At 36.5% G+C, this 18,450-nt stretch overlaps 1 protein-coding gene across 5 annotated transcripts in view; it reads left to right on the top strand.

Annotated features, from left to right (window-relative positions):
* The first annotated feature begins 19 nt into the window (after positions 1-19).
* FANCL (FA complementation group L) overlaps positions 20-18,450 on the top strand; it is a 73,166-nt gene continuing 54,735 nt past the window's right edge. For 2 of the 5 annotated variants that reach the window (XM_027775978.1, XM_006159050.3), the window contains exons 1-4: positions 20-153; positions 11,763-11,821; positions 12,827-12,887; positions 15,778-15,834. In XM_027775978.1, coding sequence (XP_027631779.1) covers positions 58-153; positions 11,763-11,821; positions 12,827-12,887; positions 15,778-15,834 — 273 coding nt within the window. In that variant the 5' untranslated portion in view covers positions 20-57. Of the gene's footprint in view, positions 154-185; positions 556-11,762; positions 11,822-12,826; positions 12,888-13,955; positions 14,017-15,777; positions 15,835-18,450 lie in introns of those variants that run through there. The other 3 variants (XM_014591809.2, XM_014591808.2, XM_014591810.2) reach the window with 3 other exon arrangements.

Below are 18,450 nucleotides of genomic sequence, written 5' to 3'. Positions count from 1 at the left end.
AGGGCTGTGGCGGGGGGGCCGGCCGAGGGCCTCCGGCGGCTCCCGGGACCGTGAGCCATGGCGGGGACGGACGCGAGCCTGTTGCGCGAGTGCCCGCTGCTTCTGCCTCAGAACCGAGCGAAAACTGTGTATGAGGGATTCATTTCGGCTCAGGTACCGGTCCGGTTTCGCTCTGTCGTGAGAAAGCCCCTCGTGCGGCGCAGCTCCGGCCGTGGAAGTGCGTGACAGGCGGGACTAGGAGCTGGGACTCGGAGACTGAGCGGCGCCCCTAAAGGCTCCCCGGCGACCAGGGGTTTGGGGGCCGCGGCCGCTGCGGGCCTACCACGCCGGGCCGGGGTCGCCGGCCACTCTTCCGCTGCTGAGTTTGCGCCCTTCTTAGTTTGGAGTCAGCCTGGCGAGGATCTGTCAATGTTTAGTTTGTTTTCCCCCTACCTGTGTCCCCGCTCCGCCCCCAGGAACGTGCGGGGCTGTTCCGTGGGAGAGTGGAGCTGAAGATCGCATTCCCTGTAGGAAGAGCTTTTGGAGGGAAAACCTCATTGGGGGTCCTCTGCCAAGGTGTGTGTACCTGGGCGCAAGTACCGTTGCGGTATTTTGTAGGACATTTTGACAGCTACGCAGTTAATTACCTTTGTTGATTACACACAGTCACACGTGTAAGGTTTTGAAGTTTGCAGAGCGCCTTTCAGGTGCAGTATCTCACTTAATCCTCAACTTTTTGAGACACAAATTTCTAAAAAATCGTTATTCCCATTTTATACTTCAGAAAATCAAGGCGTGAAGGAATTGGTGAGGTTAAGTAACTCGCATCCTTGCTTGTCAGAAATCCTTAAACTTAGTCTGATTCCAATACTGGAGATTTCTGCTCTACATTACACCCAAGGTTCAATTTTATGTACAGATTTTTCCTTCCTGACTATTCACTCAATCCTGTCCCCCCTCACCCCCCCCAGCCCACGTACTCTGAGATAGGGGTCATTTAGGTGTTACCTTACGTTTTGAAGTCTCTTCCAAGCATATAGTAAGCTCTCAAAAATATTGAGTGCATTATCAAATTCACTTGCTAAATGAAACTTTTTCTTTAACCTGTCCTTAAGAGTATTTGAAAGTGTGGAATTAATCAGAATGTTTTGTAATTACTTAAAGACTATAGATAGTACACTCGGGCTTCTCCGTGTGTACTATCAAATTCAATGAGATGATTACAGAAAGTATGATAGAAGTTAAAATTAATTGTTAACAGATGAGAAAAGTTAATCTGCCTTTTCCTTCCCCAATTGGAAATACTGATCTTGAATTACCTAGCTAAAAACATTCCCTTTCAGATGTTTAGAAAGTTAGAGTATTACTAAATTGATACTTTTCAAGAGCTATTTTATCCCTAATTTTAGGCACTTTTATTTACTTTTTCATATGTACTCTATTGGCTAACACCTCTTAGAAAATATGTGTGGCTATCAGAATTGAGATTGGATGGGATTTTCTTATGACCCTTGCTATAGCTACAATTGTAATTTGTTTCTGCTTTAAGCAGTTTATTTACATTTTAACCTAAACAGTTTATCTAATTGTCTAAAAATGTTTTGTATATAATGATGGACTTTTCCCTACTCCAGATGCTTGGGACCAGAAGCAGTGTTTCACTTATCTGATTTTTTTAGATTTTGGAATATTAGCATATATAAGACCGAAATCTAAATAAAAATTAGTTTATGTTTCATGTATTCCTTATACATGTAGCCTGAATGTTGTTTTTTTTGCAATATTTTTTGTATCCTAGTGCTTTGACTGATCTGTCACATAGGGTCAGGTGTGGAATTTTCCCCTAGTGACACCATGTCTGTGCTCAAAGTTTTAAATTTTAGAGCATTTTGGGTTAGGGATGTTCAACCTGTATTTCAGATTTACAGAAAAGTAGCGATGATATGCAAATAATTCCAGTATAGTTTTTGCCTAGATCCACCAGTTTGCATTTGCATTTTTGAATTCCTCAGAGGTATGTGTATGTGGGGGATGGATATAAACATTATTTCTCTGAGCCATGGCAGATTTTCTTTATCTCTAAATATTTCAACATATTTTGCAAAAGAACAAAGACAGTATACGTAAAACCACAATACAGTTACCAAAATTAGGATTCTTAATCATGATACAACACCTTTAATCTAGTGGCCATATTCAAATTCATTTATGGTATGATGATAGATTTTATTCCTCCCCCATTCCCCAAACCTGGACCATCTGGTGTAAGCTTCCATATTACATTTAATTCCTTGTCTTTTCAACCTGGGATAGCTCCTCAGTTGACTTTGTTTTTTATGAACTTGACATTTTGTTTTGTTTGTGTGTCAGAGTACATGTGCACTAGCCAGAGAGAGGAGGAGAGGCAGAAAGCATCCCTCAGTGGGGTGTGGTCATGCTATAATATCACTTCTCCATTTCTTCATCTTGGTGGGACTTTGGTTATAGTCACACATGTACTTGGTGTGTCTTTCAAGCTAACTGGTCTGGGACTCTAACTGCACAGTCAGCCATGTAGAATTTGGCTCCCTTGACAACACTAAGCCATGGGAGGAGCATTAAACCTGACATTTTTTAAGACTTCAGGTAGAATGTCCTTTCAGTTTGTGCTTGACTGATATATTCTCACTTTTAAATTCAGGTTATGCATTTTTGTCATATATCAAAAAGCAAGTTGCATCCTTTTCAGAAAACATGAAATGAGTTGGTGCCATTATTGATGATGTTAATTTGATCACCTGTTAAGATACAATTGCCAGATTTTCCTTTTGTGATTGCTTCAGTCAGTTACTACTGTGATAGTTGATAATTCTTCTCTATTTATGAGTTGGCATTTTATTACAGGAGTAGTAGTTTTTCCTTTCCTGTTTATTTATATCAGAATGGGTTCATAGACTTATAAACTGATTATAAGTTTATTTATTTTATTTTTATTATTATTTTTTTTAATGAGAGGTTTTTGCTATAGGGCGCATGCACTCGCCAGAAAGAGAGAGACAGAGAGCCAGCAAGTGAGAAATCACCCCCCAGGTGGATGGCCACGCCACAATCCCTTCTCCTCCAATCTCCTCTTGGGATGGGATCTTGGGTATGCACGCACATGCACCCGGTGTGAGTTTAAGCCACAGGGTCTGGGACCCGAACCGAGGTCAACTACATGGGAGTCCTGCGACATAGCCATTACGCCAACTGCTGGTCCCACACCCAGGAGTTGTTTAATAGAAAGTTAAAAAAAAACTTCTTATGGAAGGTCCTTTTTGATTTTTATTTTGTTAATTTATAGTTTTATTTGTGATTGGATAGTATTATTTATAAAAAGTAAATCTACTCTGAAATTTGATTATTTTCTTTTTAAAAAATTTTATTTTTATTTATTTACTTATTTATTTACTTTTTAAACTTGACCAGAGAGGGACAGAGCGAGAGAGACAGATAGAGACAGAAAGTGAGAAAGCAAGCTGCCAGGTCCCGGATTCAAACCAAGGTCAGCCATGAGGGAGTCCAGCACCCTTAACCACCACACCACTTGCCGACACCTCTATTGATTATTTTCTGTGATTTAATATATAACGTTTTTCTCTGTGAATGATGCATTTGTGATTAAGAGATGGTATATTCTTTATTACCAATTACTGTTTTCCTTTTGAGTGTAGTTTATGTCCTTTATGAAATTTGTTCATTTTGTCTAGCCCTTTGACTTTATTAACTTGAAGTTATTTATAATAATCCAATACTATCCTCTCAGTGTCTCTAAATTCTGTTATGATGCCCCTTATATTTCTTATCTTTTACTGTGTAACTAATTATTCTGACCCTTAGTGGCTTAAAACAGCATGTGTTTATTATCTCACTGTTTCTATGGGTCAGGAATTTGGGAGCAATTTAGCTGGTGATTCTTGATCAGCCTTGCCAAGATTTCAGCTATCTAAAAGCTTGACTAGAAAAGGAGGGTTTGCTTCCATAGTTGCTCATTCACAAAGCTATTGGTAAAGGGTCTCAATTCATCACTACATGGAGCATCTTAACATGATAGCTAGTTTCCCTTAATGAGTGATATGACAAAGAGATCAAGCCCAGAGTTCACAGTTTTATCTCTTAGTTTCTGAAATAGCATGAATTTACTTCTGTTCTGTTTGTTAGAAGCATGTCTAAGTCCAGCCTATAGTCAAAAGGAGAGGTACCAGGCCCTAATAAAAGTTTCACATAGTTTATGGACATGTACTAAAAATACCACCTGTCCCCGTTTCTTATGTTGGTAATTTGTGTCTTTTCTATCTCTCTCCTTTGTTTTTTTTTTTTTTTTTTTGTGTGTGTGTGTGTGTGTGTGCGTGTTTTGTTGTTGTTGTTATTGTTTGTTTCCTTGGCATATCTTGATGCATTTTGTTGATATCTGCCATCTCTGCTTTTGATTTCATTGATTTTTTTTTCCTCTATTTCTCTATTTCTATAGAATCAATTTTTTTTTTTTTGAGAGGTTTTCGCTATAGGGCGCGTGCGCTCACCAGACAGACAGAGAGGCAGAGAGACAGAAAGCGAGGAATCACCCCCCAGAGGGGATGGTCATGCCACAATCCCTTCTCCTCCATTCTCCTAATGGGATCTTGGGCACGCACGCACACACGCCTGGTGTGAGTTTTAAGCCACCGGGTCCGGGACGCGGTGAACCGTGGTCGACTACTGGGAGTCCAGTGACAGCCATTACGCTAACTGCTGGTTCCCTAGAATCAATTTTTGATAACTAACTTTACTAGTTTCTTTAGGTGGACAAGTAGAACACTGATGAAGTCTTTCTTTTCTTAAATAAAGGATTGTTGGAAAAGTCATGATACATTTTTGCATAGAAAACCAGAAAAAATACGTCATGACTTTTCTGATGACCCAATAGATAGTGCTTTAAATTTTTCTCTAAACATTTTTAACTGTATTACACAGTTTTTGGTATGCTGTATGTTCTAGTCTTTCCATTGCTGATAACAGAAAATACTTATTCAATCTGAGTAATTTAAGGGAATAAAGATATACTCAGCTCTTGGTTTGGAGGTTCAGGGTCCAGGGACCACCTTACATTATGAGAGAGATAGCACAGAAGAATGGATATGTCCATCAGTCTCTGTTCTGATCTCCTTTCCCCTCCCTATAAGCCCACCAGGACTGAAGTCATAGGAGTCCCATGCTAATAATCATTCATAAAGGCCCTACCTTTTCATACCTTGAAGGTACTAAGTTTCCTTGTTATACCTTCACAACTAAAAAGTCCACACATGTATTCTCAGGGGGACACAAACCATAGCATTGTATATAGTTTCATTTTTATTTAGTTTAATATATTTTAATTTCTTTTTTGCCCAGGGCTTACTTAGAAGTATGATTTATCTTTATCTTTCCAAGTATTTGGGAGATTTTTCCAAATATCTTTTTGTCACTGATTTATAATTTCATTTCACTTCATATTGGTTATAGGATATTACTTGTTTAATTTGAGCTCCTACATTTACAGAGACTTATTTTATGACCTAGAACATGGGATCTTAGCAAATGTTCAGTGTATACTTGAATGTGCATTTTTTCTTTTTTTGGTGGAGTGTTCTATAATGTTAATCAGGTCAAGATGGTACTATTCAAGTTTTATATATCCTCACTGATTTTTTTTTTTTTTAATTTTTGAGAGATTTTGCTATAGAGTGTGTGCTCTGGCCAGAGAGGCATAGAGACAGAAAGTGAGACATCACCCCTGAAGGGGATAGCCATGCCCCAGTCCCTTCTCTTCCATTCTCCTTCCAGGATTTTGAGCATGCACGCACACGCACCTGGTGTGAGTTTGTAGTTACCAGGTCTGGGACTTGAACCATGGTAGGTTATGTGGGGGTCTAGTGACATAACCACTACGCTATCTGCTGGCCACCTTGCTGATTTTTTTTGTTTGTTTACTTTTTTTAGTTAATGAGAAGGGCTTTTGAAATCTCCAGCTATAACTGCTGATTTTTTGAATTCCTCCTTTTATTTCTAAAAATACATTTAGTAATATATTTTGCAGTTCTGTTATTAGGTGTGTAAACTTTTAGGATTATTAAGTGCCTTTGATGAGTAGATTATTTTATTATGAAATGATACGTTTTATCTCCAGTAATACTCTTTGTTCTGAAATTTCTGTTTTCTTTTTTTCCAAGTTTGTTTGTTTATTTCTTCCCTGAGCAAGAGAGAAAGACAAAGATAGGCACTCCTAATAGTCTTGTCACCACAGTCCACTCCCACCCTCATACATCCCTGGATCGTGGGTATGTACATGTTTGGCATAGTCAGGGTACCTTCTGATGTGAATCTGGAATCTTCTCATGTGGGTCAGCTTTGAAGAGCATCATGTTTACCACTGCACTGCAGTCCAGGCCTGAAATCTGTATTTTCTGATATTAATGTAGTGACTCCAGCTTGCTTTAGATTAGTGTTGTCAAAGTTTACCTTTTTCCCATTCTTTATTTTAAGCTTATTTGTGCCTTTATATTCAAATGGGTTTTCTCTAGGCTTTCTGTTTGTATTCAGTCTGACAATCACTTTCTTTTGGTGGTTCTTAGACCATTTATATTTAATGTGATTATTGGTATGATTGGGTTTAACTCTTATCTTGCTGTTTGTTTTCTATTTGTCCCATATATTCTTTTTTGTATTTTTTATTTTAACTAAAACAGTTGGAAAATTTTATTTTCACATTTCACAATACAGATGAAAACTGTACTTTTTTGTCCCACTTCTCTCCTTCAAAACTAATTTTGCTCTATTTTCAATAGGCAGAGGGAGAAAGTCTTCCTTGTCATGCTGTTATAAAACATCCCGACTCATAGCGCCATAATCTTCTCGTGAAGTAGAACAAGTTCATATAAAACTGACATAGAGAGGCCTCCTATCCATTCTTCTCTGTGTGGCCAAGTCATTCCTGGCCAAGTGGGCACCATCATGGGCCAGGTGGGATGTCTTATCATTGGGGGCCCAGGCATCATGGGCATGTGGCCTCCCATGGGTGGCCTCATTCCAGAAGCAGGTCCTACTGGCATTATTCTGGGAGGAGAAGGGCCTATCATTGGCATCATGGGAGGGCCCTCTGGGGGTACTGGTATCATGCCAGAGTGAGGAAGACCTGGAGACTGTGAGAGGTGGGATCATCATGCCTGCAGGAGGAGCAAAGAATGAAGTAGAAAGTATCTACCCTTGTTGAAATGCAGCCGTTGTTTTATAAGTCAGGCTTTGCACCTGTTCTTCCATCCGCTTCTGATAGTAGTGTTTCACATATTCTTTGTGTTTCTACCTCTGTAGTATGTTTTTCTCACAGATGGAGAATCATGGTTGAGGTATGGATCATAGTAGTCACAATAAAACTTAGGCATGTTGCTCTGCAGGCCCTTGGCAATTCTGTTCCTTTTTAATTTTTTTTTCTATTTTTCTTTATTTTATGTTACTCGAGTTATTTGTTATAATTTTTTTTTTTTTGAGAGATTTTCACTGTAGGGCGCATGCGCTTGCCAGCCAGACAGAGAGAGACATAGAGACAGAAAGCGAGAAATCACCCCCCAGGGGGGATGGTCACGCCGCAATCCCTTCTCCTCCATTCTCCTCTCGGGATCTTGGGCACGCACGCACACGCGCCCGGCGTGAGTTTTAAGCCACCGGGTCCAGGACACGAACCGCGGTCGACTACGTGGGAGTCCAGCGACATAGCCATTACGCTAACTGCTGGTTCCCATAATTTTTCTTTTTTTATCTGCTTATTAACTGAGTGTTTTTGTAAGTTGTTGCTTAAAGGTTTATAGTATACATCTTAAACCTGTTATGGTCTGCCTTAAACTAATATTAGGATTCATCTTATATGTACTACTGATTTACCAGGTATATCTAATTTAAAAAAAAATTATGTGTTTTAGTTTTTTTGGGGGGGTTTTCAGTGTGAATCTTTAAATGATTGCAATCTGGGGGCCTGCAGGTGGAGTGGTGTTTAAGATGCAAGACTTCCACGTGGCCAACTGTGGCTTGAGTCCCAGACATGGTGACTTGAAAATCATGCTGGGCACGTGTACGTGCATGCCCAAAATCCCAGGAGGAGAATAGAGGAGAAGGGATTGTGGAGTGGCCATCCCCCTGGGGGGTGATTTCTCACTTTCCTTCTTACTGTCTCTCTCTGGTAAACACACACATGCTATGGCAAATACCTTAAACAGCATACCTTCTTTTCTCATCTCCTGGCCTTTGTTTTATTATGTACTTTATTTATCTTATGATCTTCCAAATATTATTTTGGTTTAAATACTTAATTATTATTATTATTATTATTATTTTAATTGCCAAAGAGTGCGTGTGCTTCCCAGAGAAAGGCAGATTCTCATATATATAATGGGCTTTCTTTGCCTGTTTTCCATTTAAGCCACTTTTTTCTTACAATGTTATATTTTTCTCTTATTTGGCAATAATCATTTTTTTTCTCTTTAGGTTTTATTTTTAATTTTAATTTCTGTTCTTTGGGCACTTTTAAAACATTTTTTTTCTATTTTTCTTTCAGGCTTAGGCAATGTGTAATAGTAATACAGTTGGACCCACTTGTAAAGGGCTTGGGTTAGCATCCCAGGACCTCCCCATGCAGCATGGCCATGACCCATGTTGACTGAGACTAGGGGTGGATCACAATGCAAAAACCCTTTTGGAGGTACCAGTTTCTCTCTTTCTCTCACTCTCTTTCTCAAGAAATAAATAAACCAGGGGAAAGGCTGTGATAAGCAGATCTGTAACAGAGATGAGGCAGGATGTGAAAAGGTCTTATCTTCAGTTTTCTTTCAACATTAGAATGAAACATGATAATTTATAAACATTGGTGGAGACATGGTCTTATCATTTAATTAGAAAGTGACCATGCTATGGAGTGCAAAGGGACTGCTCAGGGATGTGTCTTGCTTGTCTTCTGTCAAGGATGCATGTGCAGTAGTTAACTTTTGGAATATCTGCTAAGTTGTGATAAAGCCTTTAACTATCCTTTGTTTTCTTCTATTTTTGTATAATTTTGTCCTTTATCTCTTTCTGAATTTAGTTAATTCATTTCTTTCTTTCTTTTTTTTTTCCCCTTAAGCTATTTTTGCTCTTAGTTTTTGAATTTCTGAATCTGTATACCAGTGCTCACTTATTTAATTGAATACTCTTGGGTTGTCTTTGCATAGAAGAATAGAAATATTCCTGACGACCCAATATAATTTATTCATGTTTTCTGGGTTTTGTTTGCATGGGGACTGTTGTCATCTGAAATGTTTTCTCATTTTCTGTTTTTGTCTCATAGTAGCTTTGCATTGATAATATTTTGGCTGTTAGCAATAGTTTATAAAATTCTTAGTTCAAGAATATCATCTTCTACTGGTGAAGAAAAGTATAGTTTAATGAATGCTTTTCAGGGGAGTGCGGTTGGGGGGCAAGGGTGTGTATTTTTCATTTTTCTTATATAAGAGCCTAAGTTTCCCCCACCTAACTCTGCTTGCCATCTTCTATCACTAACACATTCTTTTCTAAGACTGACTCCTTGACTTTTGTGTTCACCTTAATTCTCTATCTTGTAGTCACTGCTCTGATCTACCACAGCTATTTAATTTTGTATTTAGTCTGATGGTCCTCATTCTCTCTTAGATGTATTTTTTTTTTTCTTGAACCCCTGTACACTAAAAAGGACTTGATGTGGGAACCACATGACTGGACTCTACTGGAAAGCAGTTTATATTTTCCTCTCTGTAGGTAATTTCAACTTTATAAGGTTCTCTGGCTTCTGGCTGAAAACAGGATTTTTATGGTAGATTTTTATTTCTAACTATTTACCTAGTTTTCTGGGAGTATGTGGGGAGATTCAGGATTAGGCAGCCATCAGTACTTTTAGTCCCTCTAAGCCTGAAAAATCTGTTTTCGATAGCAATATTTTTTTATATGCTTCAACTATGAAAAACTAATTTTGGACGTTTCTTGAATCAGAAAAGTATTGTGGCATATCACATGGCATTTGACCTTTCTTAATGGCTGGATTTTACAAATAAAGGACTTGAGGAATCTTTCAGATAATAACGCAAAAGTCTGTAGTAGAATAGTCTTACTATTTCTTTATGTAAATTATGAATTCCAGATCGTTCTTATACCTATGTGTGGGATGTCTATAAAGTTTGGTTAAAGTTACTACATAATACCTTTTAGTGCTTTAATGAAATAGTGAATTATTGTTACATGACCTTTTGAAAAGGTCAGTAGTACATTTTGTTTCATTTTTTTAAAGGACATTTAAATGTAATGAAAGTCAGAACTGTAATATTACCATGAAAGTAAAGGTTATGGGGTACATTTAATTGTGTTCCTCTGTTTTTGAAACTACTTTGAGTAAGACTGTGCTAAAATTCCACATGGTAATTTTTTTCAAGAATTTTATTACTGTTTTTCATTTTATACTGTTGGAGTAAAAGATTACATTTCTGTTTGCCTTTTTCTGCTTATTTTTGCTCAAATTTCATGCGCACTATCTTATATATGTTAGAAAGTTTAAACTTAACACATTTGCTTTTCTAGGAAAATGAGAATATATTTCTCAGAAGTCTTTTCCTTTCCTTAGACTCTAAAATAAAATTCTATATACTTAAATATATATCTAGCAAATGTTTAGATTAGAAATAAGTAACTTAATATATTACTGATTTTATTTATTAAAGGTCCGCTAGTGTGGGAAAATTAAATATACCCTGATATATGAAAGTATTTCTTTTTGTATTTTTAGACTGCGAGGCTTGTAATGTAATAAACTTATTTTACATTGTGATTTTTTTTCTTTTGTATTCAAAGCAATGTAAAGGAATTTCCTTTTCTATAACTATTTACTAAGAAATAACACTTAAATTTCTTTCACATGTCTACATTAAGAATTTCATGGTATTTCTTGTTTATGTGACTTCTACTTTTTAAAAAACAAAATTCTAAGTGCTTTTATTTTCCAACAATTGCAAAGGTTCCTACAAATGTTTTTGAATATTTTCCCCTCAAATGCAATATATATATATTTTTTTTTAGAGTTTTTTTTTTTCTTTTTTTTTCTTTTTTGTTATAGGGCATGTATGCTCGCCAGAAAGACAGAGAGATAGAAAGCGACAAATCACCCCCCAGAAGGGATGGCCACGCCACAATGCCTTCTCTTCCATTCTCATTTCCGGATCTTGGGCACACATGCACACGCACCTGGTGTAAGTTTAAGACACCGGGTCAAGGACTCAACCTGCGGTCGGCTATATGGGAGTCCAAAGACATAGCAATTATGTCAACCACTGCTCCCGTCAAATGCAATATTCTATTGCTTGTGTTTTTATTCATTTATTTATTTAGTTAGTTAGTTAGTTAAATTATAGGGTACGTGTGCTTGCCAGAGTGAGAAATCAACTCCTGGAGGAGATGGCCATGCCACAATCTCTTCTCTTCCTTTTTCCTTATGATACTGGCACACACACACTCTCCTAGAGTCATTTTCAAGCTGCTGGATCCATTATTTGATCTGTTCAGTAAGCCACATAGGATTGAACTGCCTTCACATCTGCACCACCTGCTGGTCCCATTATTATTTGTATTTTAACTAGTGTTAATTTGATAACTTTTAGAAAATAAAGAAAAACACTGCCTTTTCGATTTGTTTTAATTTTAACTTCTCTTTGTGTAAAGTGAAAGATGAGAATTTGAGTGAATCTTTGAAATATTTTCTACAGGGAAGAGACTTCCACCTTAGAATATTGTTGCCTGAAGATTTACAACTGAAGAATGCAAGGTGATGTGTTTAGTTGTATCTATCTCTCAGTGGTTAACAGTACAGAGTGTTGCCAAGATCAGGTTAGATGTGATAGGTTTTGTGCTGTGGCAGAAGTCAGGTTACATTGGGTTTTGGACTGGATGGTAGTAGAAAGGAAATGGAAACAGCATAAACTACTTTGAAGAAAAGGAGTGGTTACAGAATGGTGTGTGCTCAAAGAGTTGTTTTTAACAATTATATACACTTGAGCAAGTTAGTTCATTAAGGAGGAAATACTAGCAGAAAGTAAGTGGAAGATACCACAGTAAAGGGATAATTAATGGCTCTATATGACCAAGTTAGTGGCAAAGGATAGAAAGCATGTTTAGAGAGGGGTTTACCTATGGACAATTGAATTTCTATGCCACTAAGAGAGCAGATATGGGTGAGAGTAGGAGTTAGGCCAGGAATGGATGGAGATTTAATGATATAAAAGACTGTGGTGGGAAAACTTAGGCTTTCTATATCTATATAAGTAAGACTAATTTTTTAGAAGAGTTACTTCCTAGCAATATTGAGAGCACAGAGAAATGTCAGCCAGTTGATGAAAGAATGTTAAGTTATCACTACTTATACAATTTAAAGTATGTATTCTTTTTGTTACCTTAACTTGGACTTTTGAAGATTATATAATTACAACACAAGTTTGATGTATTATGATTAAAAATGTTGGTTTTATGTAACCTACCTTGAGAAGAATCTAGTTTAACAAAACTTAGTATTAGATATGCTAAAGTTAAAAATAAGATGTACAGTTTGCATGTCATTTACTGATTGTAGTTATTTATATTTGAAATAAAATTAGTACTGACAGTTTGAAGACAAGACTTTCAACAGTATCAGTGCTAAAAATTTTATTAACTTGTCAGAGTTATGTTTATATAATTTTTGCTGTGTACATGCATGTTTGTGTTAGCATACAAATAAGTTTTTCCTTTTAATTCTGAACAATGAACAAACCATTTTGTCCTATTAAAATTTTAGATTACTGTGTAGTTGGCAGCTGAGAACAATACTTAATGGATATGATCACATAGTACAAAAGGTAAGTCTTTAAAAGACGTTTATGGGGGTCCCCAGGTGACATGGAGGTTAAGGTGGCTGGGTCTCACATGGCTGACTATGTGGTTCAGGTCCTAGACCGAGGGACTTGAAAATTACACCAGGCACGGGAGTGTGTATGACCATACATGTGCACACGTGCCTCAAAATCCTGAGAGGAGAATGGAGGAGAAAGGATTACAGTATGGCCATTCCCCCAAGAGATGATTTTGCACGTTATCTTGCTCTCTGTCTCTCTCTTTGGCAAGTGCACAAACCCTGTAGCAAAAACTAAAAAAAAAAAAAAAAAAAAGAAAAAAAAAGAAGCTTTATATTTTATACTGGGAGAGTAAATCACTGAATTTACTTTTTTGAGATTTGCTTTGCAGAGTGTTGTTGTTACTGGCTTAATAGTTGCAGTTTTATAGTTTTCATCTCTACCTGTAAAATAGTATAAGGACCCATGTGTCAGTTTGCCATCTCAGAATCCTCAGCAGATCTCCAGTGAGCATTTGTGTTGAAACTGATTTCCGTCCTTGAGACTTTAAGTTCTTCAAATACATTTGCCTTTGTACGTTACTTCTTCAGTGATTTTTTTTTTTTTTTGCTGAGACTGAATAGTGGTGGCATTAAAAAAAAAGTTAGGATCCAACTTAGAGTTGAAGGATATCTATAGCAAAAAATGGGATTTTAGCTCTAGCCTAGCAACAGAAAAAAGGTGGTAGAAATTACTTAGGATCATGTATATTTGCATAGTAAGAGGAGATAAAGGCAATTGTAAGTGAGAGAGAGGCAGGATTAATTTTGTCTTTTTTCTTTTTTTTTTTGAGAGATTTTTGCCATAGGGTGCATGCACTTGCCACAGAGACAGGGAGAGAAACAGACATCCCCAGGGAGGATGGTCATACCACAATCCCTTCTCCTCAGGATTTTGGGCATGCATGCACATGCGCCTGCTGTGAGTTTCAAGTTATCAGGTCTGGGACTCAAATCATGGTCCACCACATGAGAGTTCAGCACCTTAACCACTACAGTACCTGCTGGACCCAATTTAGTTACTCTTGATGTTTAGGTTCCTCTGCCTGAAAATTACTTTAAGGACTAGAAAAATTGAACAACAGCAAAAAAATCAGGTATGGAACCAACTGAAAATAATGGAAGTACTGTTTATTGAAAAATAAATGTTAGTAGAGTTGTATTTCTTTTGATGCTTTATTCATTTATGTGTTTTTTCCAATTTGCTCTTTTCTCTATCTTAATGGCAATTTATTATCTGTAGTAACTGACAATAACAGTCGCTCTCACATAAATCATCATGGAGCTGCAAAGAAATAAGGAAATTAACTATTTGATTTATAGAGTGTAGGCTGTCATTCTGGCAGTATAATTACTGCAGTCTTTTAAAGTGGATATTAAGATTATTTTTCTCTGTTTCCTCTCTTCAGCACCCTCCCCACTTCCATAGCTGTCTGTACTGTATACTAAAGTTTAAGAAGTGGCTCTATTGAGATATTTAAATAACCTGAAAAAAAAAAACACTAATGAAGGCTAAGTGTAATAATAAGATCTGTAGCACTCTCTACCAGTTCATCAAAAAGATTTATAAAAAAAAGTCCCAATTATTTATTTCCCCTACCTTGAAATTGGTCAGGAAGAACCCAGTATTAGTTTGAATCTTTGTTTTATTTCAGTGTCCAAGTGATATTACTGGTCTTCACTTATTGGGCCATAGGTTTCTTCACAACTATTCAACTCTGCCCTGTAGAGCCAAAGCAGCCTTATATGAGAGGTAAATGAATCTGGCTGCTTTCCAATAAAATGCTTACAAAAGCAGGTATTGAGCTGGATTTAGCCTCTAGCCTATAGTTTGCAGACTTCAGCCATTGATATAGTCTATTATTTGTAGTAAACCAAGGAGAAAAATGCCATATAGAAAAGGATAGTCAAAGATCTTTTTCTACAAACATGCGCCCACTCAAAGCTATGTTAAGATCAAATCATATGTCTTCATGTATTGTTGAAATATCTTAGATTCTTATTTTTCTCATTTAAAAAGAGTGAACAAATTCACATATTGACTTTGTTTAGAACCGTGTGGTGTTAGTGTACTGCATCACAAAAAGTAACTAAAACACAATATTTTGATTGCAAACAGACAAATGAGTAGCATTCTATCTAAGAAAACAGTATAAAACATGAACATTTTCTTTGCTTTCTTTTTATTCTATACTTGTTTTAAAAATGAGATGGAACCATACTCCTGAATATTCATTCTACTTTAGAGGTTATTTCTTTTGTTCCATTTATTATAACCGGATATACTTTATTGAATGAGAGTTTCTTTTTGAATTAATATGGGTTACTTGTGAAGGACAAAAATAGCAACTAAGAATAGTATTTAAGGTAAAAGGAAAATAAAAATAAATAGTACTTTTTATTAATAATTTTTAGTTCCTTGCCATAACTAGACTTTTAAAAATTGTGTAGATTTTGGCCTATTTTTATATCTTATGCTCTTATTTCCTATCTCATTTCCATACCACCACTATTATTACATTATCTTCTTTTTAAAATAATAATATGATTTTCTAGATTTGCTAAGTGTGGCAATAAATGGTGTTGAAGGATCAGAGGAGTGCATGTGAGATTTTAAATGACATTCTTATAAATTTCAATACATGTTACCAAAATAGATTTATGGTCTTTAATTACTCTTTGGAATTGAAATTGGTAAGAATTGTAGGGATGATAGTGTATTTCACTTATTATGCTTTTAAGATATAGATATAGCTAATTTTTTTTCATGTTCATTAGGGCTTATATTTTATTTCAGTGTTAATAAATTAATTTTCATTTTACAAATAAAATTAATTGGAAATGTTGTTTTGATCCAGAGAATGCAGCACTCTCCTGATCTAATGAGCTTTATGATGGAGTTGAAAATGGTTTTGGTAAGAATTTTTTTTCTAACACTGTTGCCATATTTTATAAATCAAGACTATTTTCTATAATTTTTCAGAAAAACTAACATTGTTATAATTTACAACTTTTTAACTCCCAGTCATTTAATGTGTCCATGAATGTGGATGGTGTTTTTCTTGAACTGCATAAGGAAGAGAACTGGGTGTAACCACCAGTTTGATTGTTTTATAAACCTAGTACCGTTGACACTAGTGTTGCGAAAGTGGTGAAAATTAAAGTACATTCTTAAACTGTCAGAGAGTTAACATCTAAGGAGAAATTAGATAGTCATACTTAAAGATATAACTAGGTTTCATTACATACATATAATTATATGATGGTAGTTGTGTAATTAATCAGCTACCATGAACTATTTGATTAGTTTATCCTCTAGATGTTTATTACTTTCTTAATTTGTTTTCCTTTTATGAATTAGAGTAAGAGAAGGAAAGATAGAAAGAGGTAGTCATTTTTAAAAAATTAACTTTTTTCATGAGGGAGAGATACACACACACACACACACACACACACACACACACACACACACAGAGGTACCCTTGAACACACACACACACACACACACATAGAGAGGTACCCTTAACAGGGTCCTCCTACACCATGATTTTTCCCCAGTCTTAGTCAGCTCAAATCATAGGTAGGAATGAATATATGCCCAACACGTTCAGGTCAACATGGAATGTGAACCCCCAAGCCTCCTGTGTGCCTACAGTATTACATAGTGGTGCCCTACCGCTTGTATCATTGCAGTGGGGCCAAGATAGGTTTTTTTTTTGCAGCTCCTCCTGTCCCAGCCTCCCAATTAGCTAGGATTATGGGCATGTGCAACTGTGCCCCGTGTGTTCAGGTTGTATGGGAATTTAACCTGGCCTTCCCATGTGGCTTCAGACTTGCACCACGGCAACTAGGCCTAAACGCTTCCTATTTTTTTAATTACTGGGTCAGCAGATGGTGTGGTGATTACGTAAGGTGTTAGGTCACAAGTGTCCCACTGTAGGCTTTGAGTCCTGGACCCAGTGCCTTGAAAAACATGGTGGGCCATGTGTGCAGGTGAGCCCAAAATCCTGAGAGGCAAATGAAGAAGGGATTGTGGTGTGGCCACCTCCCCTGGGGAATGATTTCTCACTTGCCCTCTTTCTCTTTCCTTCTCTGTTGAGAGCATATACCCTATAGCAAAAAACAAAAATGAAAACTTTTTATTATCAGAATTTTTAATATAAACAAAAGAATAGGGATGATTATAGTGAATATCTATGGGCCCAGCACTAACTTTCACATTTTGTCAATCGTATTTCCCTTTCCGCTTTTTTAGAAGAAAAGGGCTAGAGATTTTAAAGGTACTCCTGAAACATTGTATCTATCCCTTCATAAATACATCAGTGTATATCTCTAATAGGTAGGTGTATTTTGTCAGTTTTAAAATTTGCTATAATGACCTGGACAATGTTAATTCCTTAGAGCTGCCTTGTTTGTATCAGTATTCAAACAATATCTACACATTATATTCATTTGGCATGTGTCTTAAGTAGACTTATAAAATGTTTATAATAGTACCTCCTCTTCATCTCATCTTTTTTTTTTTTTTTTTTTTTTAATGCGACCCGCTTGTGGAAGAAACCAAATGATATGTCTTATAAAATATCTCACATTCTGGATTTAGTTTGTTAGATGTTTCATGGTATCTTTAACATACTCTTATCTTCTTTATAATCTGGCAGTTAGGCCTAGAGATCTCAGCAGATTTTGGTTGATCTGTTCTGTTGAGAATACTTGATAATCTGTACTATTTATTGTATTATATCAGGGGGGCACATGCTCTTTGATACTTTCCCTTTTAGTAGAGTTACAGTTGACCTATAGGTTTAGAGTCCTCCAGTATAAGCTTCCCATTAGCTTATCACTGAGTGAACATTTTAGATTTTTGCAATAGGGCACATGCACTCTCTGGAGAGAAACAGAGAGAGGGAAAGGGAAACATCACCCCCCAGGGAGCATGACCATACCTCATTCCCTTCTCTACTCTCCTGGGATTTTGGGCACACATGCATACACACCTAGTATGATTTTCAAGCCTCTAGGTCCAGAACTCAAACCACAGTCAGCCATGTGGGAGTTGAGTGCCTTAACCATTATCATACCTGCTGTCCCCATCACTTAGTGATTTTAATGTCCAGTGATAATCATTGATGTCTACTCTTTCATTAAGGTTTACAAATGTGTGATTTAAAAAAATGCCATCGTCTGCGTTTATTAGCTGAAAGTCTCTAGAGGAGAACTTCCCTTCATCAGTTATTTGTCTAATTTGAGATACAGCTCATACTGGAGAGATGGGAAAGGACCACTGCTTGTATTTTTCCTCCTTTTTTACAAAATTATTTTTTATTAGGCCATTGTGAAAGTCATGACATATTTTTCCATGCAAAAATGCATCATACCTTTGACAACCCAGTATAATAATGAATTGATGCCTAATAACTGTCAAAGGGAAATAAAGGCTAACATTCTTAGTATCATTATAAATTCATGGGTTTTTATATATATTTGATCAACTTTTTTTTTTTTTTTTTTTTTTTTTTTTTTTTTTTTTT

The sequence above is a fragment of the Tupaia chinensis genome, unplaced genomic scaffold (assembly GCF_000334495.1).
Source record: "Tupaia chinensis unplaced genomic scaffold, TupChi_1.0 Scaffold000622_1, whole genome shotgun sequence".
Lineage (NCBI taxonomy): Eukaryota > Metazoa > Chordata > Mammalia > Scandentia > Tupaiidae > Tupaia > Tupaia belangeri.
Note: the sequence above shows the minus strand (reverse complement) of the source record. Positions and strands in the feature narration are given on the sequence as shown.